Source organism: Apostichopus japonicus, chromosome 2 (genome assembly GCF_037975245.1).
Source record: "Apostichopus japonicus isolate 1M-3 chromosome 2, ASM3797524v1, whole genome shotgun sequence".
Lineage (NCBI taxonomy): Eukaryota > Metazoa > Echinodermata > Holothuroidea > Aspidochirotida > Stichopodidae > Apostichopus > Apostichopus japonicus.
The window spans coordinates 19,893,746-19,917,683 of NC_092562.1; the positions used below are offsets into that span (position 1 = coordinate 19,893,746).

A 23,938-nucleotide genomic window follows, 5' to 3' on the forward strand; every position below is an offset into this window, starting at 1 on the left:
ATAGCTTACTTGGCAACAACAAAAAGGACAAAACAACAAAGTACCTTCACTAACAAAATCAGCATGGTTTTATTCTTGCAATGCAATGTGCACAGTACTAATTTACTAATGTTAAAGATAACACTCACAAATTAGTGATATCTAATAGGAATACTTTTGTGGTGACCATAAAAAGAAATATTTCACACTGCTTCCATCAACCTGATAACAATGAGTGTCATTATTTGCAATCCTTTGTTTTACAAATTAATCTTGATGATAACATTTACCAGTTTTCAATGAGTCATCTGCAAACCATGTAATACTTTGCTCACAGTCGCATTGTGCATTTTATGCACTTCATTTCTGGTCACCTCAAAAGGTTACTATGTTTGCATTGTGTACATGATTGTGCTTGTTCTTTACCTGAATGAAGTACTAGGCTACACATGTATAGCATTACATATATATATAAAATTAAATACTGTCCATTACTAACTAAGTATTGAACATTCTGCCATAATTTATGTCTGTCACATATATTGGAGTGTTAGCTCAGTGGTTAACGCCGGTGCCTTTCAATCATAAGGTCCCCGGTTCGAGTCACTCCCAGATTCATGTGTGTCGTCCAGTTACAGAGTTGTCGACAATTAACAATTCATAATCATGGACGTTAGATATGAATGTAAGAGACTGACTTCGGTCAGCTTGCGGCTTTGATCAGCCAATGAGGCTTTTTCGCGAGTTCCTGGTTGCAGGAGGATCTAATATACATTCATACATATGAATGGCATACTTGGATACATAGCAAGTCTAAGCCACGACTCCAGACATTCTGCTATATTTTATGTCTATCCATTCAACATTACATGTTTGCTGTATTTTGTGTCTTTCCATTAAACTGATATCATCTTAAACATTCAAAGTATATATTGTAAGTCTGATCAATGCCTTAAGACATTTTGGTATCAATGTTTGTGTCAGTCCAGTATTTCAATGATTGCTTCATTCGTGCCTTATTCTCTTTGGTCTTATTGGCTAATGTGTCTGATCCACATCTTCAGAAATGAGAGGTATAGATGACTGAGAGAATCTTCTTCATATTCACATCTCAATTACATCCTGAAACCAGAATCTTCAAACAGTTATTACAATTCCAAGTTCCTTTTTCATGTTTCCCAAAACTCAGATTCTTCGTATCACCGTGTTTGAGAGTTTTGCCGTCACCTTCTGAGCCTCAGAACAAATGCATGCCTGCATTCCATGCTATCCTCTGGGTAATATTTTTCGTAAAAGTCCAAAATAAATTCTTCCGGTTTGAATCCAAACTTCTGGTAAAGTAACATGGCTGAATTAGTAGCGGAGACGTGTAACGTGACATCTTTACCCATGCACGTCTGAATGGAAAATCAAGATCAACAAACTTTGGAAGGATACATGTTAAAACTTCAAGGTCATTATCAAATAAGTTTATTTGTTGCAACAGAAATTAACCCCACACTTTTCAAATTCCTGTTGAGGGAAATAACAAACGAAAGGTTCTTTAAATTTGATCTACTATAATGCTGTTAAGTCAAGCAATGGAATGGTCAAACTTGTAAACTATCATTCTGAACAATTCAATACACTTCTTACATCAAACAAACAGCGAATGCTTGCCTACTTTTACCCGTTCATGAAATTACCAATGAAAAAATGGTTCTATCGAGTGACCTTTCTTGTGTTTCTAAGAATGACGTCATAACGTGAAATACATCATCGCCATGTGATATATAACATATGCAGAACACTTGAGAAACAGTAGTCATCGTCTACAATCCTTTCTGTGCCATTACCCTTACATCCTAACCAAGCCTAAGTTTTGTGCAAATTGTTTCTTTCAAAGCTTCACTGAGTATTGAATTATGGTATTTATGAGTCAAAAATGTGATTTGCCCTATTTTATGCTCCAAATACAGAAGTTGTCTCACATTTCACCTACCTGTATGAGATGGTACACCATGAAGGTGCCAATGCCTGCGCCTCTCCACTCGGGATGGACGAACAGAAACGAAATGTAAGCCTCGTTGTACTTTACGTCCGGTACCATGAAACCAAAGCCAATCACGACCTTTCGATAGAGGACCACCACACTGAAGTCTGGATACTGTAGACACTCTGAAACTGAGGGTGCGTGTTACAGATATAAAATTGATCAAGGAACACCAAACTGACACTGAGGGTGAATGTAACAGAATAAAATTGATAAAGGACCACCACACTGACACTGAAGGTTCATATAACAGAATAAAATTGATAAAGGACCACCACACTGACACTGAGGGTGCATGTAACAGATATAAAACTGACAATTCATTCATAAGCATGTATTTCAATCATGAAAAATTGCATGATATTGACAGCAACAGGTGCAGAGTATTGCTTCCTTGCTTCATTCAATAACTGTTTGCAAAGCACACACACTATCCTGTATTTCTATGACAGGAATTCTAAATAAGACACGATCTATTCCTGGACAAAAGAATTCCCATACTCTTATAACATATTGATGGATGAGATATGTTTCTACCATGGATAAAATGTAGTTTCCACCATTTAAAGATGGGAGGACAAAACACGTTATCAGGTTTTCTCACACAAGTACGACAACATGTAACATCAGGAATCAGTTTTGGACTCGATTTTTAAAGAATCCCACTACAACACACACACAGAGTGGTAATTCTAAAGGAATTCTGAATGAGAAACTTACGGTCGATGCCTGGCCAAAAGAACTCCCCGCATAATGCATTGATGGATGGAATGTGTTGAGGGCTGACATAGCAGTAGTCAATAGGGGCAGTGGGAGGGGGATCAACATCTGCCTCTAATCTCGGCAGCCTCCTAGTAATCTCTTCCAGGAGCTTCAGCTTTATTGGCTTGGTTTCGTAGTCTCTCCTGATGTAAGGTTTCAAAATTCTGTCACAAAAAATTTACAATTTCAAATATCATATTTCAATAAGAACTAATTTATCGTGTGTAGGTTTTCACACAGGGTGGTACTATTAGCTTCCCATCAAATAACATTTAAAGTACCTTATAGAATTTTAAGATGTGCATACTTATTTATGCCCATTGTAATTCACTTCAAAACAACAAGTGATCAAGGATACAATGCAGATAACCTCAAAAATGGTTTGAAGAAGTCATTTTCTTTAAATAAGTTTATTGAGCATGAATAGATTCAAGCCATTAGGCCAATTAAGTACAAGTTATATTATCAGTTTGTTGAAATAGGCCTAGCCTTCTTTTGCAAACAAGAATTAGGCCAGAATATTTTGTTGTCATTCCCTATGGCAGCTAATTATAAGCTAAATGTAAAACAAAAAGAAGAACTATTTTATAGCATTTCTACCGATTATAGGAATAACAGGACTACATCTACTGGGATGCAAAATATCATTATTTTAGTTTTGACATGGATACCAATTAGTTATTAATTAACACAGCTGGGAAATGCTTTTATTATAGACTCTCACCAAAAACATCACAGAGCAAATTGTAACAATGAACATAAAAATTTGTTTCTTACAATCTTTAGTTGTAAAACTTTGATAAATTACTATCAATGTGTTGTGAAAAGTATCTGGTTTGAACAAACTGCACAACATAATAAAACTCGATCATAAGCCCTTTCAATTGTAGATCGTCAAGTAATAATTCTTTTTTCACTTCTCGTACCTGGCTGTGTATGGACTGACAATCTTTTGGAAGTTGGTATTGGCTGCTGATCCAATCAGTCTAGCCCTGAAGGAACCAGTCTGACGTTTCGGTGACAGAAGAGCATGAGAAGAGACCTAGCATTGAAAAAGGAAAAAGAAAAATGCATTTTTCTCAGTAATTTATGAGTCTATCGATACTTCAGTTTGATTGATTTTTGATATTAGCTCTTTCAAGCAAAAGAAGAGACACAAACAGAGAGAGGGAGTTTACTTTATAAACTAAAAGGACACAAAAAAGACGATAATTTGAAGAAAAAATTCATCATTTTACAAGATTGAAATAATCTGTGTATGGTCTTGATGTGTGTGCATAGTATCGTATGGTATTTTTGTTGAACAATGAATATAGAGCAGAACTTTCTCATTGTTCAATCTGACAATTAACGTTTCTGTTACCTCTGTGTTTTTAACTTGTTTCCTCTGTGTTGTTTTAGTTCGCTACCAAAGAAAATTCTGCTACTATCGAAACATCAGGCCCCCTAACTCTAAGACAATTTAATTATTGAGGGAATGATTAAAACACACTTTTGACTTTTGATTGATCGGGTAACATCATAGTCGTAGAAAACAAAAGTTCAATAGTTTAATATCCAAATATTCTTTGTAATACTGATCACTCTAGGAAAAACAAAGCTTGTTTTATATAGAAGACGCAAAGCTTAGATGTAATACCTGGAACCTGTCCAGGATTCGGTAGTCAGCTCCCATCCCCTTAGATGCCGCTTTCATCCTACCATATTTGACTGGGCTTTGCGGTAGTCCAGCTTGCGGGTAAGGGTAAGGGGTGATGCTACATCTCTTTTGCAGAATCTGTTGAACAGCCGAATCCAAATCGAATAAAGGTAGACCTCGTTCTCTCTTCTCCTGTAGAGGGGAAAAGTTTTTGCGGTTGGTAACGATGATGAGAAGAATGACAATTGTGGAACAGTCAAGTAGAGCATTACATTAACATTACTAGAGTGTGTAAGATGCAACCTTTTCCAACTAGTCTTACAATAAAAGTCCCTAGTCTGTTGTTCTCTAGGGACACTTTGATGTATAGTCCGTCACATCCAAACTGGTGCAATCAGAAAGCAATCTAGTCCATGGTTCCAAAACTATGGGACACGACAAGAGGGCAAGCTGCCAAGTTTTTATGGTGGGTCACTAGTGGGGTAATGGAAAACAAGAAAACCTTGACTGGTAAACCATGTCTCCAATGGAATCTGGCATAAAAGTTCCTCCCTGTCGTGCAATGGTGACATAATTCCTTTTTGACATAATAACTTTGATAAATGTCTGTGAGTTTGTGCTCTTGTTTTCTAGTCTTACAGTCAATATGCAATCCAATCAGCCAAAGTTCAGTTGGATCATCAGGCGAGTATATATCGAGTGGTTTTAGGCTTTGGAAAATTAATGGTCGCAGCTGCCTAAATAAACCTTGTAAGTAACGGTGTGATAAGTAGTGGTTGAGTCAATTTGTGTAATCCAACATCACCGGCCACTTTGAAATAGACAAACACATGATACCTGTCTGACCAATAGCTTCCTTCGAAACCTTTTTGCGACTGGATCATTTTCCACGGCCTCTGGGCAGGACTGGATTAACTTAAGCAGCTGCCTCTCTTCAAATACACTCATCGGCAAAAACCTGTAAAATAAACGCGAGAGAGATTGATTACATCATACAAACGATGATACTTGATGATTTCTGTTACTATGGTGACACCAACCATCAAAACATTTTGGCCCTGGCCAACAGATACATGGAGGATGGTGAATGTATTTGTCAGTCTAGTCTCTAAGTAGTAGTAGCAGCATGACCAGATGTTTATTTGGTGTATTATACAAGGAAGGCAATGAGGAGGGGGAAAAGGGGGGGGGAGGGAGCTGGTCCTGGGAGCTGGCACATTTCTCTTAAATAATTTTAGCCATCAGATGTAGTGGTTCTTCCTGCCCCAGTCTTGTTATGTTATGTTACCACTAGGATGAAATGAATCCAACACTTTGTTATGTTTACAGAAGAGATATTCAGGAAACATTTTAAGAGAAAGTTTTATTACAAAAAAATTGGCTAACCCTTTACAAACATCGTCAGGAAAGGTTGTCATTTACAAATAGTCCAAGGTAAATCCACAGATTCTGATGTAAACTACAAGTGATATCAATCACAGAAAATATTTACAGATCAATATTATTATGTTTTTTTACTTATTAACCCCAAACGTTCCAACTAGCAACTCAACCCAATGCCCCTCTACCAACCCATACACCCCCCACTTCAAACTAATGTATGATACTTCATAATGTCATTTCATTTGATTGCAATATTTAATGACTTACTTTGGTTTTTCAACAGATTTCTCCATGAGTCTTTCTGCTGTCTGTCTTCCCTTCACCTTGAATCCCTTCTTGATCTCTGGCCGATTGCTGTAGCCTTCTTCTGGGTTTTGGTTAGCCCCGTCACTACCCTGACCGTTGACAGGAGGGGTGGGTGTCCGTACCATGGTGGACAACCCCTTAGATGGTGGTCCCAACTCTTCCTCATCGCCGGCCATCAACATTGACGGTAGAGTCTCTGTGAATTCATAAAAAAAGTGATCAGTCATACCTTTTCTTTTAGATATTTTGATGCAAATGTGGAGATGGAATATTGTCCTGGAAGCCATTTATTTTTCTGGATGCTAAGAAACTGCATGCAGAAGCAGAGTGTTTAATAACTAATTCCTCTTGTCAGGTGGCTATTCAAATTCAAAGATTTAGCTCACTTTGGAAATTTTTTAAACAATTTTGGAAAAACAGTGGATTTCTCATGAATGAAAAACCTACCGTTTCAGATGTCAGATGTCAAACCCACGACCTCCTAGATGCTAGATTACATTGCTTGTACTGCCACTGTCTAGTTCCAATAGACCATAAATGGTTTATGCAGTAATTTTATATAATTCTTAATCTCACTATCAAACACAAAATATTATATATATATTATCTATAGAAAGGACGCCAAGTTGTCAATGCTTGATGATGGTGGGATTCCCTTCCTTTTTGAGGGGAAAAATTGGTTGTGAAGGGTACTAGGCTACAACAAAATAAAATGGTATCCGATTTGCAGTCCAAAAGCTTGATCTAATTGTAATATCAGAACAGTTGGACTACTTGTTAATGATGACAATGTGCTATTGCTTCCAAGCATTCCTTTTACAATTTGTAAAGAAAACAAGAAATAAAGCAACCATCTATTGACGATAGGTTTTTTTTCTTACAAAAGAGGGTGACATCTATCGTATTGCCATTTTTGCATTCTTCAATGTACCGTGCTCGTACTATTAAAAAATGCTGGAGGGCTTTGTGGTAAGTTTCATATGTCATTTTCTCTCAATCTGTAAATGAGATATGTACAAACATTGTGACGGGTTGTTTGGTATTTTTCGATCGTTAATGTGAAAAAACCTCTGGACAATTGTTTTAAATAGTTAAACATACTTCAATACCTACACACTTTAGTGTTTAAAACAAAGATTAGCTACAAAATATCTTACCATCTGTTGCTAGGTCACTTTCTTGCAGAAGGCTGAATGAGTCACAGCTGTTCTCTCCTCCTAGTAAACTCAATACAGATGGAGAGTCTGGTACAGGGGTAGTTGGTGTCCCCTGGAACTGCTTCAATCAATGAGAAAAACAATGCTTCAAATTCAGTTTTTCGTTCCACAAATGGCGCTATTGTGGAAACGTTAGGAATATTTCATGTTTCTTTCCTAAGTTGCTTGCTAAAATTGTTTAATTCTTTAATTATGAAAACAAAGCAGATATATCGTCATTTGTGAAATCATTTTATGTAAGCTAAATGATTTCATTCCAGGACATGAGTGACTATATTTGCATTTGTTTGTTTGATTGGTTTCTTGGTTGGTTGTTTCTCTGTCTCTTTATTTGTTGTAAAATAGAAATCACTGAACTATGACATATTATGTCAAAACATTTAAATTGCTATGAAAATAGCAGCACAGGATTTATTTCACTTTTAGGAAAATTTTCTTGCATGAATTCTGTTTACTATGCTCTATATTGTAATAACAGAAATTCAAAACGAAAATGAACATGAAAGAAACAAAACAAAGCTTTTGACTGTTACCTCACTGCTAGTAAAGCTGTCCATGCTTCCTTCTTCCACATCCAATTGGGTACTACTGCCCTCTCTCCCTTCTACAGATGCCTGTCGAGCTTTACGAATCTCCTTGGCTTCCTGTTGAGTACATTCATTGCATTAGATATCAGTTGAAAAAAAGGTTTAAACATGGAGAACGAAAACTATAGAGGATATCTAAGGGCAGATGAGGTACCAGGTCTATTTTCTTTTGTACAGTAATATCATTTTATCAGGTCAATGCAATGTTAACAGATTGGTGGTGACAATAATAGACAAATCAAGATCAGCTACTGAATGCAAGGGAATGAGGTGATGTGTTTTTTGGAGTGGGTTTTAAGACAGTTTCTTATATCACATTAGAATAAGTGTTTCTTCCCCTTTTTGTTTGTTTGTCAAAACTGAACTTGACCATATTCCACTGTCCACTAGATTCACTTGTTATTTCTGTACTCTAAATAATAATTTACCTTATATTTTATATAACATCAGACTTTTGTTATTACATTAGAAAAAAGACACAACCCATGACTATTGTTGACTCCTTCTGACTGTTGTTGCATATATACTGTTCTAAGCTCATCATCAGACAGTCATCATTGACCTTTGTACCTGTGTACGAGATCTCTTCTCTTTGAGTTCCATCGCTGACTCCACGGCTGTGGTTCCCCTCTTCCTGCTTCGTAGACCCTCTACTTTTATCGTCGGTTCAAAGGTCATCAGTTTGGACTTTCTCTGAGCGGCAGTCACTTTAACAGGGGGTAATGCTGTCAGAAACAAACAAAAACACTCAAAAATGTCATTTGCTTTGCTTATTTTATAAGGTTTTTTTGTTGGAAAGCTAAGACAAAGTTCAAAGAAGCAAAGGTGGAAAACTATTCTTCATTTATGTCAAATGTGAAGGAATGTTGCAATTTAATGTACCTTCTTTCCCTATTTGCTCTGGTTTATAGCTGGGAGGTTTATTTATAAGTAAAGTCCACCATCCTGGTTCTCCAAACTCAGGTGCCCCTGATCGAAAAATAGTCTTGCTGCCAGATGACAGTACCCCAGCAACAGTTCCATGCCAAGTCTGAGATCTGTTCTTACTGAAAAAAAAGACAAACAATTTCCAAATAATAATAATAATAATAATCAGCAGTTATTTTTACGTGTAAAAGTAAGTTGGCCTGAGGTTTCGATCCTAGCAGGATCTCCTTCAGAGGCTAAAAAAATAAAATAAAAAATAAATAAATAAAAAAAAAAAAAAATCTTTTCAGTTATTTTTACGAAGCTTAAGCGACCACAAATGAGGGAGAAACCCGCAAGGGCTTATGGATTACAACTTACACGTCAGGTGGCTTCCAATTCAACATTTTAACTCAAATTTGGAATCTTTTCAATTTAGAAGTCATTTCAGATAGGAAAACCGTAGATTGCTCTTGGATGAAAAACCCACCTTACTATGACCCGGCCGGGAATCGAACCCCGAACCTCCCGATTGCTAAGCCTCATTGCTTCAAATGCCACCGCCTTTATCCACTCGGCTAAATGAATAAATATAATTCATAGATTTGAAGTAACAGATGGCCCAGATTGCCAACTGCTGCAATAACCTTCAAACTTGCCATTATGCCACAGCCCAACAAACCTTTGATGCTAATGACAAAATTTGATTATGTAATAAAAATAAACATGCTATTTGAAACGACAGCAGACTTAAGTTTTCACGTTGCTTTCTTTATGCGGTGTTTTCGAAGAGCTGTCTTAATGTTACATTTTGTATTGAAAATTGATACATCATAATTCACAATTCAAGTTAAGATAAGGTCCTTAAGACCATAGTCTATTATTTGAATTATTATTAAATTTATAAATTATAAAATTTGCAACAGGAATGATGAAACTGTTGCATAAACATGAGAGGTTTGCCAAGCAAATGGGCAAAAAGAAGTCAGATTCTTTAAATTCGAGAGTTGCAGAGGTTCCTGGTTTGGGTTAAACCAGACATAACTTGCTATTTTAGTCAATAATTCAATGGGACTGGTCTGGTGTTGATTTCTTTTCCAAATACAAATTACAAAAATTCTCCTTTCACAAAATTCTTTCCTGGAAAATTGCAGATGTTTTCTTTCTAATCACAGCTACATAAGTAAGCTGTGGACTTTTTTGTTTAGTTTTGCCATTGCTTTTGATTGTCTTCTCCTTATTTTGTTATTTATCCTAGCCTCCACCTTCACCTTTTTGTTTTAAGGTTTCTTCAAGGCATCCAGGATTTGATGAAATTTCTCTGAAACTGCCTCCCTGGTTTTCTTTCATGTCAGTGACTGAGATATGTATCAGCATTCTCATAATTATATCAAATCTGTTATATAAACTCCAGTACTTACCAAGTTATTTGTACGATGCAATACCTATTATGATACAATATGTATTGAATGACAACCAGCTACATCTGTATCTGTCCATGTTATCAGCTACATCCAACTTTCAGAGATTATCTTCTATGACTGGGGGTTGCCTAGTTTCAAGTACTTCATCAGAATGATATATTGTTCCTACTACTAGGCTAAATACAGCCTTTATGGTCCCTCAGGATGGCGCTTTTAAAGAGAGACATAGGAATCATAAAAGAAATATTTCTGTTTTTTTTCTTACTTTTGACCAAAGAGCACAGTCCAATACGTCGATATGAACTCGCAAACGTCTTCTTTCCACCGGAAAAATCCTTTCCTTCCACTCTTTCTCGCGCCCAGATTGTAAAGTGCAAGGACTACCACTTGTTGCCTGGTGCAAGAAAACATATTAGATTATGAGAAATTCTATGAGGATATGCCACACAGACATAGTGTACAGAAGCATTAAGGCTAAATGACACTCTATTAAGATCAGTCCCACACATAGAAACATGTGGTATGAGGTGGAGGGGAAAATGGGGGTGGGGGTGGGGGTTGTGGGTGGGGTGGGGGTGGGAAGGGGAACAATGGTCCATGTTTTCACATCACTATTTTTGTGTGACTTTTGACCAGGAGGTAGCATCTGAATCCACACTGTATTTCAGAGTACATTGTTTCCCATCATGTTGTTCCACATACAGGTTTTATACTCCAAGTTATGTTAAATCAAATCATGTCATCAATTTAACAAGATTTACAGGAGAGTAAAAAGTTTAATAATCATAAATAACAGGATCATTATTTATAATTTTGCAACCACAAATATCTAAGGAAACATAACATCCCTGCAAAAATTGGTTAGTGATTCATTGCCAACAAACTTCTTACAAACAAGATTTTCAGGGTTTGGCCTTAAACTCAGTAAGGCGGATCTACACTTGATTGTATACCAAATTTGAATTTCAAACCAGGTGTAACAGGTGCGGCTCCTTTGTAGCAGATGGATAGCAATTTGTGTAAGAATCATAAACGATTGTTTAGCGATAGATTTTAGAATAGAGGTTGTGGTTAAAATTAAAAATATGAACAATATTAATGTAGAAAGTTTCATGAAAATCATGCATTTCATTCTTTTATTTTAACTTGTTTGTTGTCTTTTTGTGTTTGTACTGAGAGTTCAAGGAAAAGCTTCAATTCGTTCAAACCGGTGACGTCACCTTACCATGTCAGCTTTATTCTTGCGATGATCTCACTTTTGGTTTCACTGCAGTCTGAACAAGTAAACCTGAAAAAATTGTCCCCATCCAATGATGATGGATTTCCACCCTTCAGGCATGCTACAAAAAGTAGAAAGCAAAATAGAAACTTAGTTTTAAGGGACAACATGGTTTGTTTACTCCCTTTCTTTGTTGTTGGAACTTTCACCAAATTTACATTGAAGCAAAGTGATATATATGCCTAACATACCTATGTGCTGCAATGTCTTATTCAGTTATGCATGATCAGATATGAGTAAACTGAAATAAGGTCTCCTTTCCAATTTGTTCACAGACATTGTGTCTGATACTAAGAGCATCCTTTACAGTTCTATCGACAAAAGCAATGAAAGAAAAAACAATGTTCTGAACAATGAGAAAGATTCAGTTACAATCCTGGATACATGTTAAAACAAAACTGAACATATTTTGCACCAGCAATTAAATACATAAATATATGTATAGAAATTTCTTTGTAGCAGTGGAAAATGGAAAACCAAGAAAAAATGCTAAGAAAAGTAGAAAATCACCTTTCGGGTAAAGACCCTTTAACAAAGTGATGCTCATACAACCAATAACATACGTATGATTATATATCGCAAAATGACCAAAATCTCAACTAACCAATGTGAAAATTTTGCTTGCATTTCTCACACCACACAGCCAAGGCGTCTTGAACTTTATTGCAATAACATTCGCTGCTCTTTAAAGGTTTGGCGTCAGGGCTGGAATCACTTTTGGGAACCAGAATTGGTTGCGTCTCTTCTCCTGGGCTGGTTGCCTGGGACTGAAGAAGACCAGGTGGAGACTTCGTATCCGTGGAAACAACATCAATCTCATCAAGTTCACTCTTTGTAAGAAAGGAAGGAAAATATATGAAGATACAGGCCAGGAAATTGGTTAAGTCATGACAAGGAAGATAATTTTCTATGTGGAGTATTGCATTAAAGTTCATTTATATCACCCCCAATGTGAAAGTTTATTAATTAAAGTAATGAATAATGATCACACTCATTTCAAACTTCTCCACGATCATCAAGGCTAATCTCAGACCAATTTCTTCACAGATGCAAGTTTTGTGTCACATTGAACACTTCTGGGTGTCTGAGTATAATTTGGGGAATCAGACCTTTCAGCTAGGAAAGTACATTTGGAAACTGTAAGAAGATTTTAGCTTAGTAAACTTAGGACACAAAGATGAAGTTCATTGTATGAGTAATAAGTTTCAAACATAAATTTTATTTTTGTAGAACATACCATGAAGACAGCCTGCCTGAAGGAGATGAAATTCCTCTGGTCATAAAGCACAGTACTAAACTTAATAAATTTTAGGCTTTCAATGTCCTCTTAAAGCCATCCCTGCAACTACCTTGACTTCAACCTGGACAAATCAATTCCTTGCATGGAAACTTCCATTACCTTGGTAAGCTATGGTTGAGGAGAGCCGATTGATTCATAGCTGGGTTTGTTTGATGCATAAGTACAGTAATCTGTTTTTTTTTTTTCATTCAATGACATCATGTAATGCAGATAACATCTGCTCATTCATCAATGAATCATCAAACAAAAGTTTGACCAATTAAAAACATTAAAATACATGACATTTTATTACTAGGAACTGTAGAAATTATTTATATACAATTTTGCAAGATGGGTTATTAGCAATACCACAACAAAATTACTTCCTATTCAGCAATATGTTATACAGGAAAGGTATAGCTCCTTTTACCATGTTGTGTTGCTATAGTATTAAGAAAACATGCAGAGTACATGCAGACTATTGATACATGTGCATGAAGGACAAAGTGACCCATGATTGCTAGACTTAAGTCCTATTAATTCAAGCTTAGTAAAGTCAAAGGATTGAGATTTATAAAGTAGCCTAACTTAGACCTCATCAAAAAACTTCTGCCACTTTCCCAGGGTAACATAAAGTTATATTCTGATTAGAACTTGTGCTCTCACTTCCAAATAATAAAAGAATAATCACATCGTTTATTATGCCAGTCAGATTCTTCCATTAAGTTTAACTGTAGCTAGTCTATATGAAGTGTCATTCTCAAATTAAAATGAGAACGAAAAAATAGCTGACTACTGTAAAAGTAAAATTGTTGTTCTCCATATATTGCCTTGCCTCACTGTAGGCCTTACTCATGCCTAGTACAGCAAAACATTTTTTTTTTAATTTTAACAAAAATATAGAAGACTACGACCAGGGCTGTATGGGACTTAATCCCAAAGGAATGCCATCATTGACGTGTATCTTAAGTTACGAATTAAGGTCGATACGACTTATCGGCAATACATTTGTCCCAATCTTCTTCCATATATGGCAATGAAATAGAAATCATTGCATTTGTCTTTCATCGCGGAACTAGACCTAACACTAAATCATGCAAAGTTGAGTACAAATAAAATTAGGCCTAAGGTTTGTACGAAATGTCCTATTTTGCTCATTTTGGATTGTAACAAACAGAACTAAAACATCCTTTAAAATTCTTACAATATCAGTGGTATCTTCTGATGTCATAATTATATTATACTTTTGAACCACCACGTCTGGTATTCGATTTTTTTTCAGATACACTTCGGATCGGGGCTACACATCGTCTTCACTGTCAATGTATGTCTACCGCGGCCTATAATGGTAGATATAATATACATATGCTTCATACGGTATTTTTATTTATTTTATAGAATTTTGAATTATTCTTCACGGGGCTGTTTGCAAATCATTCCTGGTTACATTTCGATACCTGTTTTATTTTTTAACCATGACCTCTTAACATTACATGTTGTTCATCATTCAAACTGGCTGCACTTTTTATTCTACATAAAGTTCCATATAATTTACATGCAACTCTATGCATACTGACTATCGGGTCAATTCCTCAGATGTAACACAAAACTCAATGAGAAAATATAACGCTTAACCGTCCAAAATTACAATTCACAATGCATTACAATTAACACATTTTTCAAGGAAAATGGTGTTGAACTTTATCAAATGTGCTCTGTGTTTTATATGAAGTTATACTGCAATAGCCTGTCCAGGTAAATAAATCAAAGCCATCCAGAGGCCTGACAATTCGCTGTTGAACTACTTGCATTTTTATGGCATGTTGATTTTAAATAGTCTAACAATATTCTAATATTACCTTCCCCTAAGTACCCCAACAAGCTCCCCCCCCCCCACCCCAAAGCAAACTTAACGAGAGCTGTGACACAGTATACCGTGATATTTATAATTATACACTTTAAAGTCAACTCATTCAGACGTAATTTCAAGAGCTGAGGGACTAACTTATTCATCGGTGAATGAACATTTTCAGATTGTATTTACCTATTCATTGATGCATGTACACACTACGGGGCAAAGCACTATCATGTCTCCTCTTATATATTCATTATACTTTCCACATCGGAGGATCATCGCAGACATATTTAACGGTTCATTAGCTGTCTGAATTGGTGCCCTGAAATATTGACCTTTAAGGAACTCCTTGGATTAATATTTTCCATTTTGTAATATGACGTCTTAGCAAAGATAAAAAAATATATAGACAATTTTGATTTGACAACACGTACGATATGCCAAACTAAGTTTGAAATAATAGACACAAGCATTTCATTTCTTTTAACCCTATGTTATGTTCGTGGTGGATTAGTAATTGATGCCAGACTATTCTAGAGGATATGCTGCTCACTTTGTTAGCATCCCCCCCCCATTCCCCCCGCCCCTACCACCTGACTCGCGTCCCTATCGTGCCAAATTAGCGGGCTACTTTTGTAAAGATTGTTATTTTATGAACTTTTACAGAGAGTGCATTATAATTACAACGATCAACCCTTGATGCTAAAAACTTGTTTTTCTCTCTCTCATAATGACAGTTTATACTGACTGGTGGTCAGGTTCCTTTCGAGGGGTTGTCGATAAGTAGACAAAGATAACATTTACAGTTTTCTGTACAAGCTGTGTGAAGTTTTAACACTTCTTCCTAACTTATATTACACTAAATAAAACAAAACTGTTAGCAAACTGTTTATCCACTAAAGAGCACGTGTAAGAGAATGTTTAATAGTAAGAGGGCCTGACCGCCCTGACGTTTAGATCCTAGTAGGATCTTCTTCAGAGGCTGTAGCTCTTCAGCCTCTGAAGAAGATCCTGCTAGGATCGACACGTCCGTGCCCACTTACACATTATATCACACTATGCATTAAAAGCTGTGTAGCGCCATCACTTACTTAATGTCATTGTACTGGCAAAAAATAGTAATGTTATTTGAAGTTAATGATGTGCATACTGTGCGACTTTTCAGGCATCATAAACTTTTTATGAAGTGAACATTTACAGTCTGATCTGAAAAAAACATGTGTTCTTTTTGTTGTTTTCTAGATGCTTGTCTTACAAGGAAATGTACGTCTATTTGTGTGTATATTACGTTTATGATCGAAGCATTGTGACTTCAAATATACCTATACTACATTGTAGTTGGTGTTAGAGGTTTATATATTGTTTAATCTTACAGAACTCTGTCACTAGAGTCACTAAAATAAGAATAAACTTTGAAAAGGAATCACTGTAACCTGGCCCGTGTGCTTAGTCATTTACTTGCAACAGTATATGAGAACATTCAATAGTAATACTGTAGGCCTACAGTGGATGAGGTGATCAAGTATTGACCATACTTGAGGGACCAGAAAGGATCTTGCATAAATATGGACCAACATTTCAAGAGCATTCATGCTATACAGCTGTTAGGAACAAGTTAATTACAAGGTTTTTCAATTTGACAGATCTGTTGACCTTAAATGACCTTTGATCTTAAAACAACAGGGTTCTTGTGGTCATTAATGTTGAGGCTAAATTCGAAGTATATATATATGTACTGTATCTTCTGCCTGGGGCATTCTTTCGTAATTTTATGCGAGCGTATATACTTATTTGCCTTAATTCCAGTTGGTCATTGCTTGTGTATGCACATGAAATGAATGTATACAGCTATATATTGATATGACTGCATGGGACCTAAGAAACTCAAAGTCACTTGGTCAAGATTGACAACTCTAAAAAGATGATTGAAGTGGTCATAACTGCATCACTAAAGCGAGACTTGCATGTTTATATATATAGTCGCTTCTGATCTGAGAAGTTTTTATATTGTAGAGCGGATAAATAACCAGATTTTAAGTCCCAGGAATTGAAGCACGCTAGTGATATGTAGCAAGTTTTCTAAGAACATTCCAAAAGGTAGGCTGGCCTTGCAATTTATTGACGGACAATAAAAACAATCAAATGTCTCAAGTGATGAATGAGGGAAACTTGAATTGCGGAGGCTAGCGTAAAATGCTGTTGAAGTTTCAGCATGATCCAATTAACAGAACTTTTAACATGGTTACCGGTACTTTGGGGTGCCAACATTGCCAAGTCAGCGTTTGATTGCATATTTTACCAGGTAGGGCAAACTTAAATTGTTGCCTGCTTGGCAAAGCATGATTGCCATGATTGCCTGCTTGGCAAGCATGATTGTTACGTTTTTGTCGTAGGCCTATATTCGAGCTCTCTAGTGGGAAATGCCGCCCGTCAAGCAGGCGATCTCAGGACATTTCTTATCTTAAGAACCTCTTACTACACAGTGCGTCACATGTACTCTGAAAAATGCTAATAATGGCACCGGCGCTACCGGTATTTGACACAATTCTGTCTCGTTGAGAGTTTTTCTTTCGCAAAGAGGAACTGCAACCTAAAGTTGAACCTTCTTCGAAATTTAGAAGGGCTTTCAGTTTGTCGCAACGCAGGACGACAAATGTCTAAAGCTGATAATTACGGAAGCCATAAGGGGACATGCAAGTTGTCGAGATACCTTGTTATAGATTACCACGATATCTCGACAAAAATACGTTTTTTATGTGGCCAAGTTACATGACTTACAATCTCTCGACAACAGGACAAAAAAAGCAATATATTTGTCAAGTTACCTAGTTACGATATCATTGGCATTTTGCCCAAATTGGATTGAGTTACCGACTAACGATAACTTGACATCTTGACCCCCCCCCCAAAAAAAAAAACAAAAACAAAAACAAAGTCAAGTTGCAGAGTTACGATAACTTGACATCTCGAAAAAAAAATGTATTTTGTCGAGTTACCAACTCACGAAAACTCGCTATCTTGTCGAACTGTCGTATTGCTGTTTTGTCGCACATGCATTGCTGTAAGCGTAAAAAGTGTAAATTTATGATTTCACGACATATTTTAAATCGTCAAAATGTCGGAAATCTGAAACATAATGTTTTGTACAACTGCATGAACTCGTCATGATGACAAAACGTCAATTTCCTATTTTGTCATTTTGACGAATTGTTGCATCGGTATCACTTCCGTGAGACAGCAAGTTTTTCCAAGTTGATAACTTGAAGCAAAAGATGTGAAGTTATGGAAAGTCATTAACCTGACAAGAATACATTTGTGTTGAGATGTCAAGGTAGCATAAGTCGGTAACTCGACAGAAATCTAATGTTTGTTCTATAGATGCCAAGTTGTCGTAACTCGGAAATTCGGCAAAGCCCAAATTGTTGTTGTCTTGTCTAGTTTACATGTCGGTAACTCTACAAAATATTTTTTTTTGGTCGAGATAACAAATTAGCATAAGTCGGTAGTTCGGTACCTAGAACAAAATGAAAGTTTTGTCGAGTTGTTGTAAGTCTGTAACTAGGCAAAACTCGTATTTTCGGCATTCGTGTATATGTTGGTATTCTAACAAGGTATGTCGACATCTCGCATATTCCCTTAGATGATCGATGACCTAAAGTTCGAATTTAGCCATATGTAGGCTGTAGCATTGATTTGAGGGTTCTTAATGATAAGGGCATTATAGCTTACAAGCCAATTACAGTGGGCAACGAAACACGTGAGAAATAGGCATATGTTGATTTACATGAAGGGGTGTCCGTTACGATACTCACACCGTTGTAGGCATTACATTTAGGTCGGTGTTAGCCTTCGATGACATTCAGACTTCAACGACCTTGCTCTCTTGTTTCGTTGCGATATTTCTGCGAGGTTAATTTTACCTAAAATCGTGATTGATAGCTCATGTATTTGGTTTGATTGACATCCGATTCGCTTCGCAGGCTAGTGATTTTCAATAACCATTCAATATTCAGGTGATATATTTTATGGCTTAAAACTGTGGGTGTGAAGGCATTCCAAACTTTCCTTGGAAGAAGTAACACTTGTCACATTCCTTTAACGAGTTTTCACACTATTTTCATGAAAGCTTGTATAGGCTTATGCAACGCACTATCATGGTATTTTATCAGTGTGTGAGTTGGAATCGTCAATATATTAGGCTAAGTGAAAACTTTTCAAAACTTAAAAACTTCTACTGAAAATAGCTGTATGATGCTTTGCACACGGATGCGTATATAGGACATCGTCGTAACAATTGTTCGACATAGTAAAACTTGCAGTATCAGCAAAGAAACATTACCGCCATTCCGAAAGAGCACACCAAACTGTAAAACGACGAAGTTTGAAAGTGACCGTATGGATGAAATAAAATATTCAGTTAATTTTTTTATGTGAATAACCGCTTTACAACCGCTACCCCCCCCCCCTCAATTAATAAAGGTAAAAGAGAGAGGATAGATAGAAATGTATGTAGAGCTAAGCTTGGTAAATTGTCACAGAAATGGTTATTCTACGCTTCCGTAGAAGAAACCACAACTAACGCTTCACAACCTAATATACACATATACGTACGTAGTACACAATACGTGTTTGATGCCACACTGCACTACATACTGATTTTAATACAATCGCTGAACTAGCCGCTTCGAACATATGCTCAGTCGGAATAGAACACTCACAGAAAACAATTACTTTTACATCAACCGTCACAGATCGAATAAATCTGGGATGAACTTATTTAAGTGGAGATACAATTACATCAGAGATACCGCTTAATTGGAACTTTGTTTTTTGAGTTTTAAACTGCTTAAGTCAGGTTGAAAAAGTAGTTCATTATCATCGCATCTATGACCTGCTACCACCAGACTTTTGGTAGTCTACAGTAACGTTAGTGTCTGTCGTTCTTGTTCAGTGGAGTTACTATTAGACTTTTGTTTTAGCAAACTTGTTTGGTATCGCGTTTTGGGATTTATTTACTTGTAAGACGAGATATAACGTAACATACGGGATCCATCATCAACTTTTACCAACCATAAGGTAAATATGAAACCTTTATTGGAAGCTTAAATGATTGTAGAAACATTAATTAAATTAGTTATTAAAAGTTTGCTTTAGAAGTTTTCCGGTGCGAATCTAACGCAGTGTACTACTAGGCCCAGACCAAGTAACAGTAACACATACGTAGGTTGTACACAGGCCTTAATGATGGTACAATGTGGCCCTAGGCATAAGCGTAGACAGTATAACCATAGGCTAAAATATTTTTAGATGTTTCAGCCCAGCAAAGTAACCATGGATCATGGATGTAGCATTACAATTTTCAGCACAAGGAAAGGATCAGAGGAAAGACAATAAAATGTACAATGTACTTTTGTATTTAAAAATGACAAACATTCATTTATTTACTCATTCAATCATATCATGGGTTTATTTTGAGGTGAATATTTGGGATACAGTTTGCTACCTGTATCAAGTGTATGTTGTGTCATTGGAAAGAGATTACAAGAGTACCACTGGTATTGTGTGGGTGTCAGATATTGGGTTAAAGATATATAAAACATCCCATGTATACTGTATGTGTGACTTCTATTCAGTGTAGTGCATTTTATAAAGATTAACAGGAACCTTTTTTATTATATTGATACTAGCAAATCCACAACTTACAAGGTGGATCATTTGTGATGTTAAATGAAAGTTCTGGTGATCTACTGTTATGTTTCTAGCAGGAGATAAGGATAAAGTAATGTAGAATGTAGTAAACCAGCAACAACAGGTATTTCTTTTTCATCTTTGAAAAGGTTTGTCTGTCAGATGTTAAGTTCAGACCAAAAATTTGGAAATAAATCACAAATATGATGCAACTTTACATTGGCAAAACAAAAGTAGAATCAAAATCTCCAATGAATTAAATATCAAAACAAAATGACAAAAGTTTAATAACAGTGAATTACTATCCGTTTGGTTTGTTCTTAGTGGATTTTATTTTGTGAGGTCAGAACAGATTTGTCAACTGCAGTTGCTATAGCTCAGTTTCGGTCATGTGCCCATATTAATTTATTCAGTAACAAACTGTCAAAACTAGCAATAGAATGTTGTCCTTTGACCCTGTATTATGCTCCTTAATCAGTACAGAAATTGGATTGATTTCTAAATGGCTAGCTGTGAACCTGGCTAGAATTATAAACTACCAAAGATCTATGAGATCTATGAAATTAGGAACTGTTGAAATTAAGGCAGCTTTTGTTAATATTGCTTTTGGATGATATATTTTATATTAAATATTAATATCCCATTAAAAATAAAGCTCATTGGATTAACTAGTCACATTTTCTTTCCAGTAATGAAGAATCACAAAAAATGTTTGAAAAAAAAAAATTGTCTAACAATTATTAAAGTTCTGTAAAAATGTGTCTGGGTGACATGATTATTGGAAACCAGTTGCATCATTATTAGCTGCTAACATGACAATGATGACAAATGACGTGAGAATATGTGAGCCTAGTTCAGTCTTGCCTTCTGAATTTGATATCTCAAGGTAATACGTCATATAGATCTAAATCTTATAATATACACTGATTTGTTGTAGAGTGCTTGTATGGTTTAGACAAGTATCTTAACCCATCATGTGTGATCTGCTCCAAGAACAGCAGAGACACATCAAACAGAAAATCGTTCTGTGAACTTAGCTTGAATTATAAACTACCATTGATCTACGAAACTAGCAACTCTTGAAGTTTTAAAATCAGCATTTTGTAATGCTCGTGTATGATATACTTTTATTTTAAATATTAATATTACATTACAACTATAGCTCATTGGATTGACTACTGTAGTCACTATTTATTTCTAGTGATCATGTACTTTTTGCTGATTAGAAAATGTTCTTGATCCATCATGTGTTGTTATATGCTCCAGTTACAGCAGATATAAACATAAACCAAGAAGCACAGAAACTTTTCTTTTCCTTGTTTATGGCATCTCTGTGAGAGCCAGTGCCTATTGACGGTCGTATCTCACTTAAAATGCTCAGATTGTTTGTAACATTAGGCCTCTTCTTCGTCTGTCTCCTTCAAACAACATTCTGAAGTGAGTGTTTGGGGCCTAGACTTGAAGACTGCAAGCTGTCTCGGCCTGTTAAGATGACACAATGCCAACTAAGTTGCTGCGTAACTGCACTGTCTCCAGTCAGGCAGAAGGCTTGTCTCCTCTGCTGCTTCCATCTATTGAGTTCTCAAAAATGGACTTGTGGTAGAGGAGAGCTTAAAGTCATTTAGCACCAATAAATAATAGTGTGTACTCTCAGTGCCTGCCTGGTCCTCCGCCAGTCTGTGAGAAGAGCAAACAATACAGGGTCTGTCAGCAATCCCCTATTATTGGCAGACCCCAATCTTTCTATAAGCCTGTGGTCAAGTTAGCCTTTGAAAGGCCAAAGAGGGTTTATAATCTATCATTAAAGTACAGAGTAATACATCAGGATAAATACCTTTCATCTGAGGCTTTTTGTTTGGAGATAGCAATTGTTTGTGATAATCTCTAACAGTATTCTTTCTATTGGTAGTAGCATGCTCTTGCCAGGTCTAAACAGACTAGGGCTCTTTACACAGGTGTGTTGTGTTTTTGAATTTAACAATGCTGCAAGCAGAATATGTGTTGCTATTATAGGGTTACCAGAGTAACTTGCTCTCAGAGGGATAGAGGATGTATAGCTGTTGGTGTTGTTAATAACTGGCTATCTACTTAAGGTCAAAACCAGTTCTTTTGAGGCGATTACTAATTGACTAGTCCTATAGTTTACTAAGTAGAGGTACTGTAGTGTGACCTCAAGATAACATAGCTGAAATGGGATGCCTTCCCAAAATGGACATTTGAGTTGGGTGTTTACAAGTTTATTAAAACCATGTAGAAAACTTGAAAATGGCAGGAACTTTAGGAAAGTGTTATTCTGACAAGTCTGTAGCGATTAGCTCTGTGCACAACTTTTTTTTCTCTCTTCGTTATCATAATCACGACTAAGGGGTCAATTTCAGAACCAATGAAACCAATCTAGACTACTTAGAAAAATGAAATACTGCATCATATGGTAAAAGCAAAAAGTTGCAGAGAAATTTATGTAACTGGTTTTCATTGCCTTGGTGTACCATTATGTACTAATTGAATGTATTAATTATATTACGTACTTTGAAATTTTGAATAATGGTATAGTATGTCCAGTGTTACCAAACCTTAGTTAGATACTACATTAGAAAGAGTAGACTAAAGATACAAGAGTGACGTACTACAGGGAATCAATATGAATGACGTAATTGAAATGCTATTCAATTTGGTCAAATTGCTACGTATAGGCAGAGAAGGCAAATCTTCTACACAGAACATCAGTGTGGTCACTATTTAGGGCAAACAAAACTTTGTAAAAAGAAGGATTCCCATGCAAAATGTTAGAATGAGGAGGTTCCGTACTGGAAGCAATCTAGCTTTTAAATACCATTGCTACATGTTTAGTAACTAAACTTACTTTAATAGTATCATTTGCATGCCATGAAATCTGTTCTCTTGACTCATGTTATGCTTTCCAGAGATACTGCAACTTGTTACTGCAGGACACCGATGCAACATTGGATAGGTGGCATCATATTAGGTCTTGAAAAGAAATGTATCCAGAGGCCTAAAACATGCGTACAAGTTATATACTAAACCTATTGATGGATATGTATCATATATCCCATAGATCTAATAATGTGCATGTTGTTTGTTACATCTTACACTTAATTCAACTGACAAGTATTGTACATGCATACTGGTGTTCTTGTCAGAACGCTCTTATTCAACATCTACTCAAGTTTACTAGTCAACTGGTAGACAACATTTCTTTCATTATAATGATATAGCATTAATCTACTCCTATTTATCAAATGGGATTCACTATTAAAGCTGGTTGCCAGCACATTGTTGAGAATTGGAACATTGCTACAGTAGGTATAGATATGTGTTTTATACAGTAAGTGAGTTAAATTCCAAAAGTATAATATCTTAAATTTTGAAATTTGTGAATCGTGTGAAGATAATGATGGAGAATGAAAGTTGATGTTTGCCATATTTGTGATTGTAGGGTCACGATGCTTACGATATGATTATGTTGCTAAGTTACCACTGTTTACAACTGTTTATATGATATGAGATTGTGTTATCTTTCAAATATTGAGATCCATTGTTTTGAACAAACACAGTATGCATTGTGGCAGTTCCTGGAGAGG

At 36.1% G+C, this 23,938-nt stretch overlaps 2 protein-coding genes across 5 annotated transcripts in view; one reads left to right on the top strand and one right to left on the bottom strand.

Moving 5' to 3' along the window:
• Nucleotides 1–41: 41 nt before the first annotated feature.
• LOC139981509 (cysteine-rich protein 2-binding protein-like) lies at nt 42–14,146 on the bottom strand. Of its 2 annotated transcripts, none has more exons than XM_071993961.1 (15): nt 13,998–14,146; nt 12,119–12,344; nt 11,461–11,575; nt 10,501–10,629; nt 8,788–8,951; nt 8,476–8,630; nt 7,852–7,962; nt 7,259–7,376; nt 6,063–6,297; nt 5,250–5,370; nt 4,413–4,604; nt 3,700–3,815; nt 2,732–2,937; nt 1,961–2,142; nt 42–1,376 (listed from the first exon to the last, which is right to left on the bottom strand). In XM_071993961.1, the coding sequence occupies exons 1-15, from the start codon at nt 14,022–14,024 to the stop codon at nt 1,203–1,205; spliced, it is 2,271 nt and encodes a 756-aa protein (XP_071850062.1). In that variant the 5' UTR covers nt 14,025–14,146; the 3' UTR covers nt 42–1,202. The 2 variants fall into 2 exon arrangements, with proteins under 2 accessions (XP_071850062.1, XP_071850060.1); XM_071993959.1 differs by having other exon boundaries at nt 7,259–7,379.
• Nucleotides 14,147–19,271: 5,125 nt separating this feature from the next.
• The window catches only part of LOC139981488 (receptor-type tyrosine-protein phosphatase delta-like), a 234,767-nt gene continuing 230,100 nt past the window's right edge, over nt 19,272–23,938 (top strand). For all 3 annotated transcript variants that reach the window (XM_071993903.1, XM_071993912.1, XM_071993923.1), the window contains exon 1: nt 19,272–19,724. The gene's annotated coding sequence lies outside the window, so the exon portion shown is untranslated. The remainder of the gene's footprint in view (nt 19,725–23,938) is intronic.

Coding starts and splice junctions, on each gene's coding strand:
- LOC139981509 (XM_071993959.1), bottom strand. CDS start 14,024: ATGACATCAGAAGATACCACTGATATT. Junction 7,963..8,475: donor AGAAGAGATCTCGTACACAG/GTACAAAGGTCA, acceptor TGTACTCAACAG/GAAGCCAAGGAGATTCGTAA. Junction 2,938..3,699: donor GTCAGTCCATACACAGCCAG/GTACGAGAAGTG, acceptor TTTTTGTGACAG/AATTTTGAAACCTTACATCA.